Genomic DNA, 14,219 nt, shown 5'->3' with positions numbered 1-14,219 from the left:
TTCTCTTGCCTCTTTTTTCTTTGACATTTTACACAGTAACATCTTTTGATAGGGGCTGGGGGAGAGAGGAAAAAAATGACTGCTAGTGAGCGCCTGATAGTCCTGAACAGACTCCAGCAGTACAGTTCTTTCTGTCTAGTTGAGACGAAGCAATGCTTTTGCGGCGTACACATTTTAAATGTTTTTTTGGACGTGTTTGTAATAAAACTACTACTTCCTAGTGCATGGTACATTAGCTTTCTCTCAGACTATGTCACCTGCATGAGACAAAGCTTTCATATGACCGCAGGCTTTGGCTACAGCAGACTTGATGGCTGATTGCAACCATATTTCTCTACAGAGCTATTGTAAATTGTGAGGAGGCATGTTGGGTACTCACTCACACACTGCAGTTGTTTTCCTCCTCTGCTTAACACTGTAAGTCATGTTCCAGGGAATACAAAAGGGAGTTGAATTATTCGATTGTGTACAGATTTTCCCTCTCCTTTTCATTTATTAAATTCCCAGATTACACGTAAAAGCACATTAGATGCCTGAGGGTAACTAAAAGGATTTCTCCACTATGGGATATCAAACTATATCAGTCTAGGAGAAATAAATGATGAAAAAAACAAAAGACAAATAATATTATGTACCACTGCACTGAGACAAAGAGAACTCCTCCAATCTGCATCAGCCCAGATAAACATCCACCCCGAAGATATGTTCTTGGTAGATAACAGCTTAGTGTGTGTGTGTGTGTGTTTTCAGCTCTCAAACACACACATACAACCACAAACACAAACATACAAGTGCACAAGGCAGAGCTTTGATAAGCACTGAAAATTACTACATGTTGTTCATGGTGGCAGAACAAAAGGATTCAAGATCTTCATTTTAAAATGTCAGGCTGTGGAAAGGTTTATGCAGCGTCTAAGATATGTTTAAACTGCATAGATTGGGCTTCATAATATAGACATAATTAGGAGGAAATTGGAAATGTGTACGAGTCAATGTGTTTATGTGTGCCCGAGGTGTGGGAATACAGTGTCTCGCCTTCCCCTGTGGATCCACTGCAGGGGTAGGAGGCAGAGATCCACCGTCTGTTGCTGTTTTCCATGACCCCGTATATCCCCCCGCAGTGAAAAACGATGTTTGCCCCCAAAGACAGCCCTAATACAAATTAAATTAAATGAAGTCAGTGCAGCTAATCCCTGTGTGTTTCAGCTGCCTGAATCCCACCCCACCCCTCCCTCCCCCCCTAACGAATGAGTGGGTCAAGCCCGCTGCATCTGGCCCCCTCTCTGCTGGCCCTGCTCTCAAGCTGCCGGGCTCCCAGTCCCTGATGGAGGCAACAGCAGGCTCCGCTCAGACTCTGCCCCACTGTGATTGTATATGTACGTTGTGTGTGTACATTGTAATTTTTTGTTTGTGTTGCGTTATTCTGTCTGACTCACTGCACGGTGTTTTCCTCGTGCTTGTTTAGCCTGTGTGACTGTGTGTATGCATGTATATAAACCTTCAAGAAAGTATTTTTTTGTTTTGTTTGAGACTGGTTTACATACTTCACGCATTGTTTTTGCCGAAGTTTTTTTTTTTTTTTTTTTTTTTGGACTATGCAATTCGGTGTAACATTGAGTGGTTTCGTCTGTCAGGCAGTTTACTAAATAACAGTGTTAATTTAACGGGTTTGAACACATAATACTGGGTGTTGTTTTGCTCTGCATGCACCCTCACGATAGTCTGTCATAGTCGTGTTAACAAGCCACATTTACAGATGCAGTTGTGGTGTGCTTGCAGTTAATGCTCTGCTGTCAATCCCGGTAGTGACAGCTGTCTAGAAAAGACCATCCCCAATATTAACACCAGATGTGCTTCACATTAAAGCGGCAATAAACAGGATCAAAAAGCTAACTAGTCTTCTGTAGCTGGATCACTGATAGGAATAGCCTTGTTGTGACGTAAGCTAAAGATCTTGTATGGACATCTGTTTAATAAAAAGCCCCCTCTGTGATGCGTACTTTGGCATCAAGCCCGATCATCTACCTCTGATTTGAGTACCAGCCCTGATTTGTGAGACATAATGCATTGAGTGAGTTTTACCAGCTGGTGTACACAGATATTGTGTTCAGGAGGTTGTCGTTGTGGAGGGGCCAGTAGGTTTTGATGAGGTGGAGTCTGGAGTACATGTTTGTATGTGTTTGTGTGTGGTAACAGTGTGGGCATTTGTATGTGTGCGTTGTAGATCCGAGCACCTGCACACATGCCCTTTGAAAAGCTCCATCACCCCTCCATCCAGCCAACACACAAGTGTAAACATGGTTTGTTTGAGCAAGTGGCCTGGGGTAGTTGGATTAATGAGCACTGATGAAGTTCCACTTGTATCCTGGGTGCTGCCTCCCTATTTGCCGGAGTGGCTGTGATGTGGTAGTGTGTCTGGAGGCGGTGACTCATTCCCTTTACCCAGTGTCAGATTAAGGCATGTCAATAAACAGACCCACTCAATCCATCTCCGAGTGACTGCATCCGCTCACAGAGCCTCCCAGTCTGTAATGAGCTGCTGCAAATCTCCATCCAACTAAAATGTCTGGAAAGATGCCTTGTCACAGTGAGCGAAAGAAAAAGAGAGAAGGAGAGAGAGAGAGAGAGAGAGAGAGAGACTACAGCAGTGGTGATGTGACAGGCAGCCACCTTTAAGCAGCTAAGAGAGGATTTACACAGTATTGCTCCGCCATGATTCTGTGTGCGATTTCATTACTGCTCTTCATAGATTCACAAATTTCTGTCATCCTCGTGTGCATTAAGTTGATCAAAAATTAATTCTAAATTTGCTGCATTAAAAAGTGACTCAAAATTATGCTGTTTATTCACTCACTCCACACTTGTAAGTGTTTAAAGGGAATGTGTTTACATAATCTGCAGTGTTCTGAATGTTTATTTTTAAGGCCCAGCCCAGGGGAGGTGAGAGAAACCTTTGGGAATTCCCTGTGCACTACATTAGTGTACCCTCCTTCCCCCTCAACGCTGGTTAATATAGGGCACAGAGAAGAAAACACGCTATCTAGTAATTCTTTGAGAAAAATTAAATGTTTGCAATGCCTTTTCCCAGAGGGGCCCGGAAACCACAGTATCTACCTATATAAGGTGTTACTCTTAATGTTTCCGTAGTCTTAAAAAAAATCACCACCTACGTCTCTCATGTGGCGCCATATACACATTAACAGATTTTGGGATGAGAGGAGTGTGAAAACTTTTCGGTCTGACATCCAAATTACAGAAAATCCCTCAAGACTTGCCTAAAGGGGAAGTTCCCGCTATTTGAGTTTGATTAGGCTCCACAGGCTTTAAGAAAGTAAGCCGATTTCTTTGAGGAAACCGTGTTGATATTCAAGTCTTTTTTTCCCCTCCCTCCTCCTTTTACTCTGCAAAACCATGAATCTTAATCTCATAGAGATACTCAGCTTGAAAACACATGCAGCTCTGAGCGCTAAACAGGTGTTACGTGAAACATTATCCAGCCTCATGTTGTTGAGGTGACACTGTAGACCCCTATTCATTGACACGGCATGAGTGGACACTAAAACTCCATCTGAAAGGCTTAAAAACCCAGCCTTGTTTCTTAAGACAAAGACAAAACAAAAACACAGACCCAGGAAGCCATGTGTCTACCAACATATCGAAACACGTTGGGGCTGAGGCGGTGATTCCCTGGTAAGACAACGGCTCTCGCTTAAGCCTCTTTAGCGTCAGCCTGCTACACTGGAATGCAGACGTCTGCAAAGGGGGCCTATTATTTAAAATCTTTCATCATGCTGAAAGGGAGGGAAATAGCTTTGACGTTGAGAAGCTCATGAATAATGAATGTTGTTTCTATCAATGTATGTATCACGTCCCATCTCAACTAACTAGACTTATGTGGAGCCTGTAGGACTGAGTGCGATGGAGACTGGTCTGGACTATTGTCTCTGTTCCAAATAACACAGCAAACGATCTGCTGCTTCCTGTGTGTGGGTCATACACAGGTGGAAAAAAAAAGCAATAGCCTTACTACTTCGCTTTTCTTTATTCTTTACTTTTGAGAGCAGGGGTAATTGTTTTGGTCAGAATGGACAAATAGTTGTTCACTTTTGTAGGGGAAGGCATGAAAAATGAGAAGGAAATACAAGCAGGAAGTGGTGTTGTGTTTACGTATCGGTTTCATTGTGTGTCAGAAAATCTGTTGTGTAGTTTGCTGAAACAATGCCCAACACTTACCACATGTGGTCAAGGACACCAGTAACCTCATTATAGCAGAGTATTTTTCCTGCACAAAATGCTGAAACTCATAAAGTCACAAGGTGTGCACAAATGTATTAACTAGAGCCCCACGAGGAAGCTTTTAAAACATTCTCACCACAAAATCACTCTTGTTCATAATATGATTGATCCCCAAATGAGCTACCGGGTTTAGGGTGAATTGATGGGTGATGAAGTGAAATGATGCAGAGAATGTGGCAGGTTATTTGTCACACATGTACCCTTCTGTCACAATTGATTGTGTATAATTTGAGTTGCAGGGGAGCCAGTTGATATTAAATGGTAACAACTCTCTGTATTCATCACGGCGGGCCCCCTTAGCAGGCAGAAATAGAAAATGTAATCTGATCCACAACCATGGCTGTGCCTCAGGCACTCTTTCACCCTTTTTACCGCTGATCCTCCCTTAGGGGCCCTGCCCTCTCTAAAGGAAGAGTAAAATCTATAATCTAGCAGATGGCAGAGGATCTATGGGAAATTTTATAATCGTGAAGAAGGTAGTGATGATGGTCGTCAGGGTAGAGGGTAAAAAGGTGGTAGTTTTGAGGGGGTATTCCAGTGCAGGGGCTAAAGTGGCTCTTCCTTCTTGTATTGTAGACTAAATGTAAAGCCACTCAGAGCAGGTGTTGGTGGTCGGTGTCTTCGTCATGGGTGTCAGTCAGACAGTGTGAGCGGCTCACAGTGCTGTTGGGTGAACACCCTTAGGCAAGGTGGGTTGGCGTCACTCTCGCAAGGGCTTGTTGGAGTAACGCTCCTGTGTATGTGCAAAGACAGAGCCTGTGTATGCAAGAATGTGAAAGAATCAAGTGAGACATGTATAGGATGTGAAAGTCACCTGCAGCCTGGAGATTAAAAGGACATTCTCATCCGCACTATTAACGTCCATGAGGGGAGTTATGTGCATTTGTAAACAAGCACTTTAATAAACTGAGCAACTTTGAGACTGGGGAGTTTTTACTTCATTTTCCTCCTCTCTCCGTTGCCAAGTTGGATAACGACACTTTTTTTATTTTCTAATTGCATTTAGCTTGCCCTGTAAACCCCGCTGGATCTCTTTCCCTCATCCCTTCCTTTAGCAATGGGATATCAATAACAAGGCACATTATGTGTAGCGTTTCCTTCCGGGACCAAGGGGAGTCTAGGAGCAAGCAGCAGTAACAACAAATGAAGACTGAGCGGCAACCTCAGACTGCTCAAACACAGAACAAAGCAGCAAAATTCAATCTGACAGTTTTAATTGATTCTCTCTAGTCTGTATTTTTAAGATGTGCATTTTAGTGTGGCAGTAAGAGCATTTTGTGTCCACAACAACCATGGATGTTTTTTGTCAGTCAAATTGATGACATTAAAGAGATGCATCCATGACAGACATTCAGAGCACTGTCCTCTGTAATCAGTTTTCCTCTCTGTCGATGCTCAATTTTTTTAAGATACAGTATTGCACACACCCCACCATTCAAATAATACAGTCCATCTCAAATGTTAGTTCTGTTTGTCTTTGCTCATGGAGGGTGTACTTGTGCTACATGATAAATAATAATGTTTAAAAATAATAATAATTTGTCCATGAATTATTTATCAACATCTAAGTATTTCTGCCAGTCCAATTTTTAAAGTAATTCCATGCTCATTTGTGGACAAAAGGATGGAAAAAATATCTATAAATTGGATTCTACAGAAAGATTGCTGAACAGATTGGTAATGATACAAATTTATGCATCCTTTACTTCACAATAGCATGTTGTTAGTGCATGATGCTACATCTGTTCATATTTTCCTAGCTTGCTTCCATGTTTAAATGTTAGTCTATGCTGTATCAGCTTCGATAATACAAACAGTAGGGCAGCTGTGTGACATATTTTTCTCTTTTTCTCTCCTATCTGTGTGACATCTGCTGAACTTGTCGGGTGTTTACTGGTGTAACAACTGGCGTCTTCACTCCCCCACCCCTGCTCGTCTCCCTGGTGCTCCCCATGCCCCTACACAATGAATACACTTGCATCCCGACTACAGAACCAATTGTCACGCTGGGAGGAAGGCAAATCAAATCTTACGGCAGCAACTAGGCGAGGAGATTGCTTTTCCTCTCAGTGGCAGAGAAGTGAGCCCAGCGTCCCTGTGCCTCAGGTTTACTGGAGACAAAGAAGCAAAGGGTGAAAAGGGAAAACCTACTGGGCTGCAGCTGGACCGCAAGTCTCCTGCAGGTCAAGTCTCACCCATTTCATCCCATCTTCTCCCCCGTTTCTTTCCGCTTTCTTTGCACTTCCCTTCCTGCTCATCCTGACACTACCTATCAGTCATTGGACGACACCAGGGACTGCATCCCTCCCTCCACTCCTCAGATGTAACGGAACAATAATTATGGGGATAGAGTGGCTATGGCCGCCAAACTGGGGCCGCTCAGATCACAACAACACATTGTCCAACCTGATTAAGTAGCCATTTGTGGCGTCCTAGCTGTAGTTAAGCAGTCCTCATCCTCTTGCCTGAAACTTGACCTCCCAGCATGATATATTGACATGTCCTCCAATTTGAGGTCACTCAGAAATGCAGGGGCAGACATTGCATTTCTTTACAGGAAGCCAGAGCTAATGCATCCGATTCTGCCTCAGAATAGGCATTCTTGAGTGACTCATCAGTGCCCAAGGTTATACCCTCACTTGTTGGGTGTTTGTTTATTTCCACTGACAATTTGATAAATAGGGGAAATGTGGTTATCTCCTCAAAACCCTTTGATTAATGAGTGGCTGCTGTGTGGAAGAAGAGCTGAGGTAAAGGTGGGGGAGACTGTGAGGGAAATGGTTGAATGATATAAAGAGTTTCTTGTGCTTGTCCTGTACCTACTACAGCACTTAAAAGGGCTCTATGTAAAAACCCTGAGAGAGGATTACATTATGGAAAGTACAGTTCCATTTCAGGACTGGAACAGGTTGGGAAGAGGGGCATACTGCCTTCCACTCCAGGCCGTGCTCACACAGAACCTGCCATCCAAACCAATTACAACCGGCTGCCACAGTGACATTCACAAGAAATTTTCTATCTTGTCTTTTAAATGAAGTTTTCCCCTTGTTACTCATGCCTTGCATTTTCATTAGTCTCTGACTGGATGCGCAGCTACTGTAGAAAAGAAGACAGTTTAATTTGTGTTTACTGAGACTAGAGTGCAGCACAGGTGAAACCCTTCCCCCAAATATTCACATTTAATAGTATATGTGTATAATAAAAGAATCCACACACATCAGTTATAGAAGTATATCTATTTCTGTTTAAGAAATGATATTAATCTCTAGTAAAGTAGCTCATATACATTTCATGGCAGGATTTACAAATTAATTAAATTATATGTGTTAAGCTTTAATTACTGGTTAATCTGAAATGTATTATATTGCCCCTGCTGTTACCTTTGATATTTAATGGAGTTAAACTGAATGGGAACAAAAGGAGCCATGGACAATACAAGAGAACAAACACGGTGTGCTTCAAATTAAGGGGCTAATAATAAAATGTTAATTAAATTCCTTTTTGTGAATAATCTTCTCTATAGTAATGAGTTAAAGTTTAATTAGGGGTAAGTGGTAAAAAGCAGACGGAGTGATGCTAACCTTCAGTGCAAACACATTGCATCATAATTTAGTAAACTCCAGTCAAGAGTGCTGCCCTTGCATAGATGCTTATTACTATCATACCATTTTAAAGGAAAAATAATTGGCGAGATAGGTGAAATTGCGAAAAATATGTAAATAAATAACAGCTTGGAACATGATGATCGAAGGTGGACCTTTTTTGCATTTGAAAATAACGGAAAATGAAAAGGTCTGTGACACATTAAATTTATTTGAGTTTACAGCGACATTGGAAGCTTAATCAGTCAGGTTATAATGCCAGAGAGCATATATTTTCCACGAAAGATAAAAGCATCTGTAGCAGAAATCTAAACAAACAGGGACACATATTTGGTTGCATTAACAAGCTCTTACATTTTTCATAAAATGCAAACAGGTCAAAAGAGCTGTTTGCCAGAGGTAAACACCGCACATTGCTGCTGTGATCTGACAGTTTCACTTTTACTTATTTATGCATTTTTTTATTCATCTCAAAAGAGATCCAAGACTGGGACTTGTGTGACATTTCTGCTTCTTCCCCGTCCTCATTGCTCACATTTATGGGCATTGTCGACGTTCTTTGACATAGAAGATGAAAAGGTTCAAAATGTTAAACCCCATTAACTTCTAATAAGGCGAGAGTGTGCACACTGCGTAATAATCCAAATCTGTTTGGTCACTGTGTATGACAGCTGTGCAGAGCTACTGCTGCCTCAACAGCAGGGTTGTGTCAAGTGTGTTAGTCACATGATAATCAGCAACTGTGCTTCAATGCCTGCATTAACCTTTCTTATCATGGGGGTGACTTTTTTCAACAGGGTTTCGATACCGGTACTGTAGACTTCCTTCGGAAATCAGCCATTGACTCACACCTTTTATCGGAATACAGTATCTGTGTGGTGGAATTTTAAGTGAATGCTCTGCTTTCTTTCTCCTGGAAACACCTGCATCTTATCAAACTTTGTCAAAGGGGTCGTATCCTGGCTTTTCACAGGACTAGGAAAACCTTTGAGAGGCTTTGATACCCTTTGACCCTCTGACATCTTACCCAGTGTGAGGAGATGCTTGCAGACATAGGAGGGGCTACCTGCTCAGTGTACTCTGCCGCATCTGTCCATGTGTTCCTACTCGTCAGACATTCTCCTTGCTAAATAAATGTTGAAAAAAAAAAATGAATGTAGGATGCCTTTGAACTGTGTTCTCTAATGTGGGTCAGAGATCTATCGTATGCATATTCTGAAAGCCTTTTCATCTGCAATTGCAAAGTTAAGATTCCCCTGGTACACTCTTAATTTCATCTACTTCTCTTGCAGTTATTTATTTAATATTCTTACATTAATGTCTTCTAAAACATGGTAAAAGTGAAGAGTTCAGAGAAGAAAAAAGGAAAACTTTTTTCTCCCTCTGTCTGCATGATAGTCAGGCTTCCCTAATGACTCCATTTTAAAGACTGTGGGCTGACCGGCAGTGGAGGGAGGGAGAGAGCAAGGGATCCAGAGCAGGGAGGGTGAAGAGCGTTCACTGCAGCACTCTCCTCAGCTCTCAACTCCCAGTCAGCCTCTCTGTGTGTGTGCTTTGAAAGAGAATAGGATTCAGCCCTTTGAAAGCAGAGGCTGCTCACCGGGGCCTTTGTGTAAAATAACATTTTTACTGAAAGCCAATTACTGGTAACATTATTTTTGTTGCTTTCATTATTAAAAGTACCTCTCTCTGTTGCCCCCCCATCATCCCCAAACCACAACCCCCCCACCCCTTGCATTGCTGTGTTTCAGACGGAGAACTATTCCATCGACTCCAGTTATGTGAACAGCAGAGCCCACCTCATTAAAAGGTATGTCTTGATTAGGAATTGTTACCAGCACCTCATTACCATTGTTATCTGTAATTGTGTTATCTAATTAGGACACAGTTACAGATGCAGCAGTTTGCATGTGTTCTTTCATGTGTTTTTGCTCATTTTGTAATTGTAATGCAAGAATAACATTTTGGGATTAAATGCACTTCTCTATAATACACCTAGTTTGTATTTACTATAACACCAAATCATACTTTTAGATTATTAGATTACACAGAGCAGCGGAATCAAGTAATGATTTTCACATTTACAGATAACCTTGTTATTTTTTCGTAGGCAGTTCATTAGCAAGACGCTACATCAGGTTAACAACTACTTAGTAGTATTCAAGTGATTTCCCTTGTGTTTTAATTTCACTGTTTTGTAAGGCAGTAAGTTTCATGAATAGTCGATTGTTGTGTCTTTTTAAATTTTGGCTGCACATGTAAAGAATAACTGTTTCCACTGTGGATGTGAAGGCTATCTGGGATTTCAGCTCACCTTAACTAGGATATTAGATAGGGTTGTGGAATGTGGGATGGGGGATAGGGGTGGGATACGGGGTCATGTAATAATTCCCTCCAGCCACAGAGGGTTTTGTAAACAGGCCCAGTCTAAAACTATAATCCTCCCCTTTTACCTGAAGCTATGGATCTACCCGGGTTTTCTTTTGTTTGAGGCCATCCGCGCCTTTTGAAAACCCATTATGGCAATTTCCCCCCAAAAGATTCCCTGCATTAATGTAAACAAAGAGCATTCAAGTGTGGGCCTCTGCAGCACACTACAAAGAAATCCCCTCAGGAGCCTGGGAGCCTATGGTCTGGGACAGGTGCAATTACAGTGATAACATCAGAGCGCCAGCATTACCTCCACTGCAGTCCTCTCTCCCATGCAGACTGGAGAATGCTGGGTCTGGCTTTGGGAATGCAGCTACCTTGCACTGTCCTTCACTTTTCTTTACCTTTCTCTTTGTTTGCACACTTTTGTGTATGTGTCTGTTCTCGCCTCTAATCTCTAACCTCCTTTCTCCCCTTATATGAAAGCCCATCCATATAGTTTTCTCTCCTGCAAGAACACATGTTCATATATTCACCCCTATTTAGTGTTGTTTGTAAACCAGAATTTGTTCCAGTGGGATGGAAATCAAATGAAGGGAAATCACGCTGTTACTTTGCAGCTGTTGATTGTGCCCCCCCACCCCACCCCCTTCTCTCCACCCTCTTTATTGACTGTGAGCCCCAAACAAGACAGATGCTCAGTTTGTATGCTTCCAGCGTTTCGTACATCCATCTTCCTTCCAGGAATTCCTGATTACTGCAGTATTTGTTTGATTGTAGTGAGTGAGTGCCTCCTGTTTGCTCAATGCGATGTCCTTGAAGACAGTGCATCCATCCAAAATGTCCCTCCCTGTCTGAAACAACCCTAGCGGCCCTGTTATCTGTGAAGTTAAAAAAATGTCCACTTCAATCAAAAAAAAGGCTCTCAACAGATTGAAAGTTTCTGCTTTAACAGGTACAGAAAGTGGAACTTTAGTGACTTGGAGAAAAACACTGTTGTGGATACATGGAAATAAGCTACTTGAAATAACAGGGAGGGCGTGAAACGGGACAGAATTAGAAAGATAGACAGCTCGTCACGAACTGACTGAGACAGGGGAAGGAGGAGAGCATGTGAAGGAAGGTGATGTGACAGTTAATCAACATTTCGCTCTCCTCCCTCCTGGCCCCCATGTAGCACATCGACATTCAAGGACCTGGAGGGGAACAGTCTGAAGGACAGCGGCCATGAAGAGAGCGACCAGACCGACAGTGAACATGATGTCCAGAGAGGACACTATGTTGACACGGCTGTCAATGACGTGCTGAACATGACCGTCCCCCCCAATGTTTGCCAGCTGCCAGACCAAGGTAAGAAAATGTGTGCTTATATGTGTGTTTCAGCATAATACCAAGATAAGGCGGTGCATTTATGTGTCCCTTTGTGCCCTTTTATGCAGGCAAAGCGTCTTTTAAGGTGCATTATGCTCATTGCAGGCCTCAGATGTACAAGTATGAGTAACATCACAGTTTTGTCTTTGATGTCCTGCTAGAGCAGCTAATGTAAGGGATCTCTGACTGCACAGGCTACCCTTTGATACAGGCTTAGTCAACATTATTGACTGATAGTCGCCATGTCCGCACTTGAAGGGGGGCCGACTTCAGATGTGCTTGAATGGCAGCAATTAGGCTCACAAAGGTAGAAGGTGGAAATCTACATATCTTCATGTGCCCTCATCCATTATTCAATGGGATCATTTAGCAAGGAATTAATGTTGATGTTTCATTTCTGACTCACCGTTTAAAAAGACATCCTCTTGCTTGGCAGAAGTCAGTGTAAGGGTCGTGTTCGTTCTTAACTACTGCCAGTCAGACTGAGGAAAGAGTGGGTCAGGGAGAGGCAGCGCGAGCAGAAAAAAAGCAGGATAAAGATGTCTGGAGCAGACCTGGATGTTACTATATGCACCTGAGGGTATTTACCGAGCTCAGAGGAAACACCACATACACAGGTGCAATGGCTCAGTAGGACACAAGATTTAGAGTAGCGTGTGTGAATATTTCAGACATGTTCGAATGAGTCACATAGCCAGTTTTATTCAGAGTGAACAGGAACGCTGGACGTTTCCTGAAAGCACACTCAGGAGAACAGCGCTGAAGGATCTCATTCACTGCATCTGAACTTTACACTCGCACCGTGCTTCAATTCATGGACTCATGCTAAATTTAGTTTTCCTTCCCTCCCTTAACATAGATAAAATTTTGGTTCTTTTTTACTAACACTGGCCTAGTAATGCTGCCTACTTTTCTTGCTACTCCACTTTTTTCCTTCTCAGTTCTTTCAAGGGAGAAATTTTAATGAGCAAGAGATAACGAAAGGAATCGTACTTCATCAAATGCATAAAGGAATGGAGAATATGTGATTTTTTTTTTGTATTTATCTGTTTTCATCAGTGGATTGTGAAGTGTGTGGGTGTGGTTGAAGAAGAGGTAACAGACATCTGTAGGCCTTTCTTTGTCTGGTCTCTGGCATATTTAATCAACCAGATGCTTCGTTTGGAGAGATTTGGCTGTTTTGTCTTTAACTAGGAAATAAAAGCATTAAAGAATATACTCTGTATTTTACATACCAGAAATAAAGATCTAGCACATGTAGGGTTAGAAAGTATACGGTGACCATTACAGCGGACTTGTACTGGGTGTTCCCTCAGCTGCACTGGACAGTAATGAACAATGAAAAGTGCATTTGCTGACTATTGGTTGCCAGCTGTAATTACTTTACAGCCCGCAAAATTCCTATGCCTGTAAAAAATGCATGCTGACAGGTCTTCTAGTAGTGGGATCTCATTATTGGAGACAATTAGAAATGATGTACATGAAGAATATTACAAGTGGGGAGAGCTCTCTGAGGCAGTTCTTTTTTCATTAACACCACCAATGATTGTATCTGTTTCAGCAAAATAGATGCATGCCTCTTGAATGTGTAATGCAGAACACATTGCTAGTAAACAGAACAAGAGGCTATTTCACAGTGCTGTCCATTCTTTTGACCAGAACGAATAGATAATAACAAAGTATCTGTTTGGAATTACAATTAGAGGATGCTATTTCATAGTCTTTTTTTCCGCGTGGCCGTCTCCAGACTTACTTTTGGCCAGTAATTTTCGTCAGTAAGGATTTAACAAAATGGCTTCAGTGGAAATCTTTCCTTCCTTTGTTTGAAAGTCAGTCAGCAGCAGTGGTCACACCAGAGAGTAATGAGAGGCTGTTCATAATTATTAAATGAATTGACCAAAGATCCTTACACGTACAGAAATGTAATGACATAGCAAATGAAATCGTCCCTCTATTACCATCTCAACGGTCTAATTACATAGTTAAAGGGCATGTTGGGCTGACAGAGATGGGCAGATTCAGCATGACGCACAGCTGAATCCGTCTCCTCGACTGTATGAGGTTTTTACATCATCCTTTTTTTCCCTTCTTTTTTTCACCTCAGGAGAACACGAGCTTCCGCTCTTTCCTGCTTCATTTTCATCAGTAAAAACCGACTTGAATATGAAGGCAGAAAATGAACAGTCGAGGATTGTTTAATGTGAGAACTGCGGTGGTTAGTCATGTGGCAATGTGGTTTTTACTTTGAGCTCGTCTATCCTAATTGACAAAATGGACATCCTTTAGTTCTATTGAGTGAATACAGGGAATTGTCAGAAAACAAATAGGCATGTACACTAAACACCCTGCTGTTTAGTTGTCTTCTGGGAGCAGCTCTGTTGTGTAGTGCACCTCTCCTGCCAGCTAAAGCAGAAAACAAGTTGAGAGACTGCAATTGCCAAAGGACAACAACATACACAAGCCAAAGATAGAAGAGCCTTGTTTTTTATGTGTTTTTATTGTTCTGTTTTCTTGTGTTGATAAGTGCTGAGAACAAAAGGAAGCAGGAAGGAGGAAGGGTTAAACTCCCAGGCTTTTACA

The 14,219-nt window shown here is 42.0% G+C and overlaps 1 protein-coding gene across 7 annotated transcripts in view; it reads left to right on the top strand.

Annotated features, from left to right (window-relative positions):
• Positions 1 to 14,219, top strand: part of pcdh19 (protocadherin 19) — a 52,045-nt gene that overhangs the window by 19,126 nt on the left and 18,700 nt on the right. For 4 of the 7 annotated variants that reach the window (XM_030145205.1, XM_030145204.1, XM_030145200.1 and 1 more), the window contains exons 3-4: positions 9,650 to 9,708; positions 11,446 to 11,618. In XM_030145205.1, the coding sequence (XP_030001065.1) occupies positions 9,650 to 9,708; positions 11,446 to 11,618 (232 nt within the window). Of the gene's footprint in view, positions 1 to 9,649; positions 9,709 to 11,433; positions 11,619 to 14,219 lie in introns of all 7 variants that reach the window. The other 3 variants (XM_030145201.1, XM_030145203.1, XM_030145199.1) reach the window with 1 other exon arrangement.

Source organism: Sphaeramia orbicularis, chromosome 10, assembly GCF_902148855.1.
Source record: "Sphaeramia orbicularis chromosome 10, fSphaOr1.1, whole genome shotgun sequence".
Taxonomy (NCBI): Eukaryota; Metazoa; Chordata; class Actinopteri; order Kurtiformes; family Apogonidae; genus Sphaeramia; species Sphaeramia orbicularis.
This window is presented reverse-complemented; position numbering and strand designations above follow the sequence as displayed.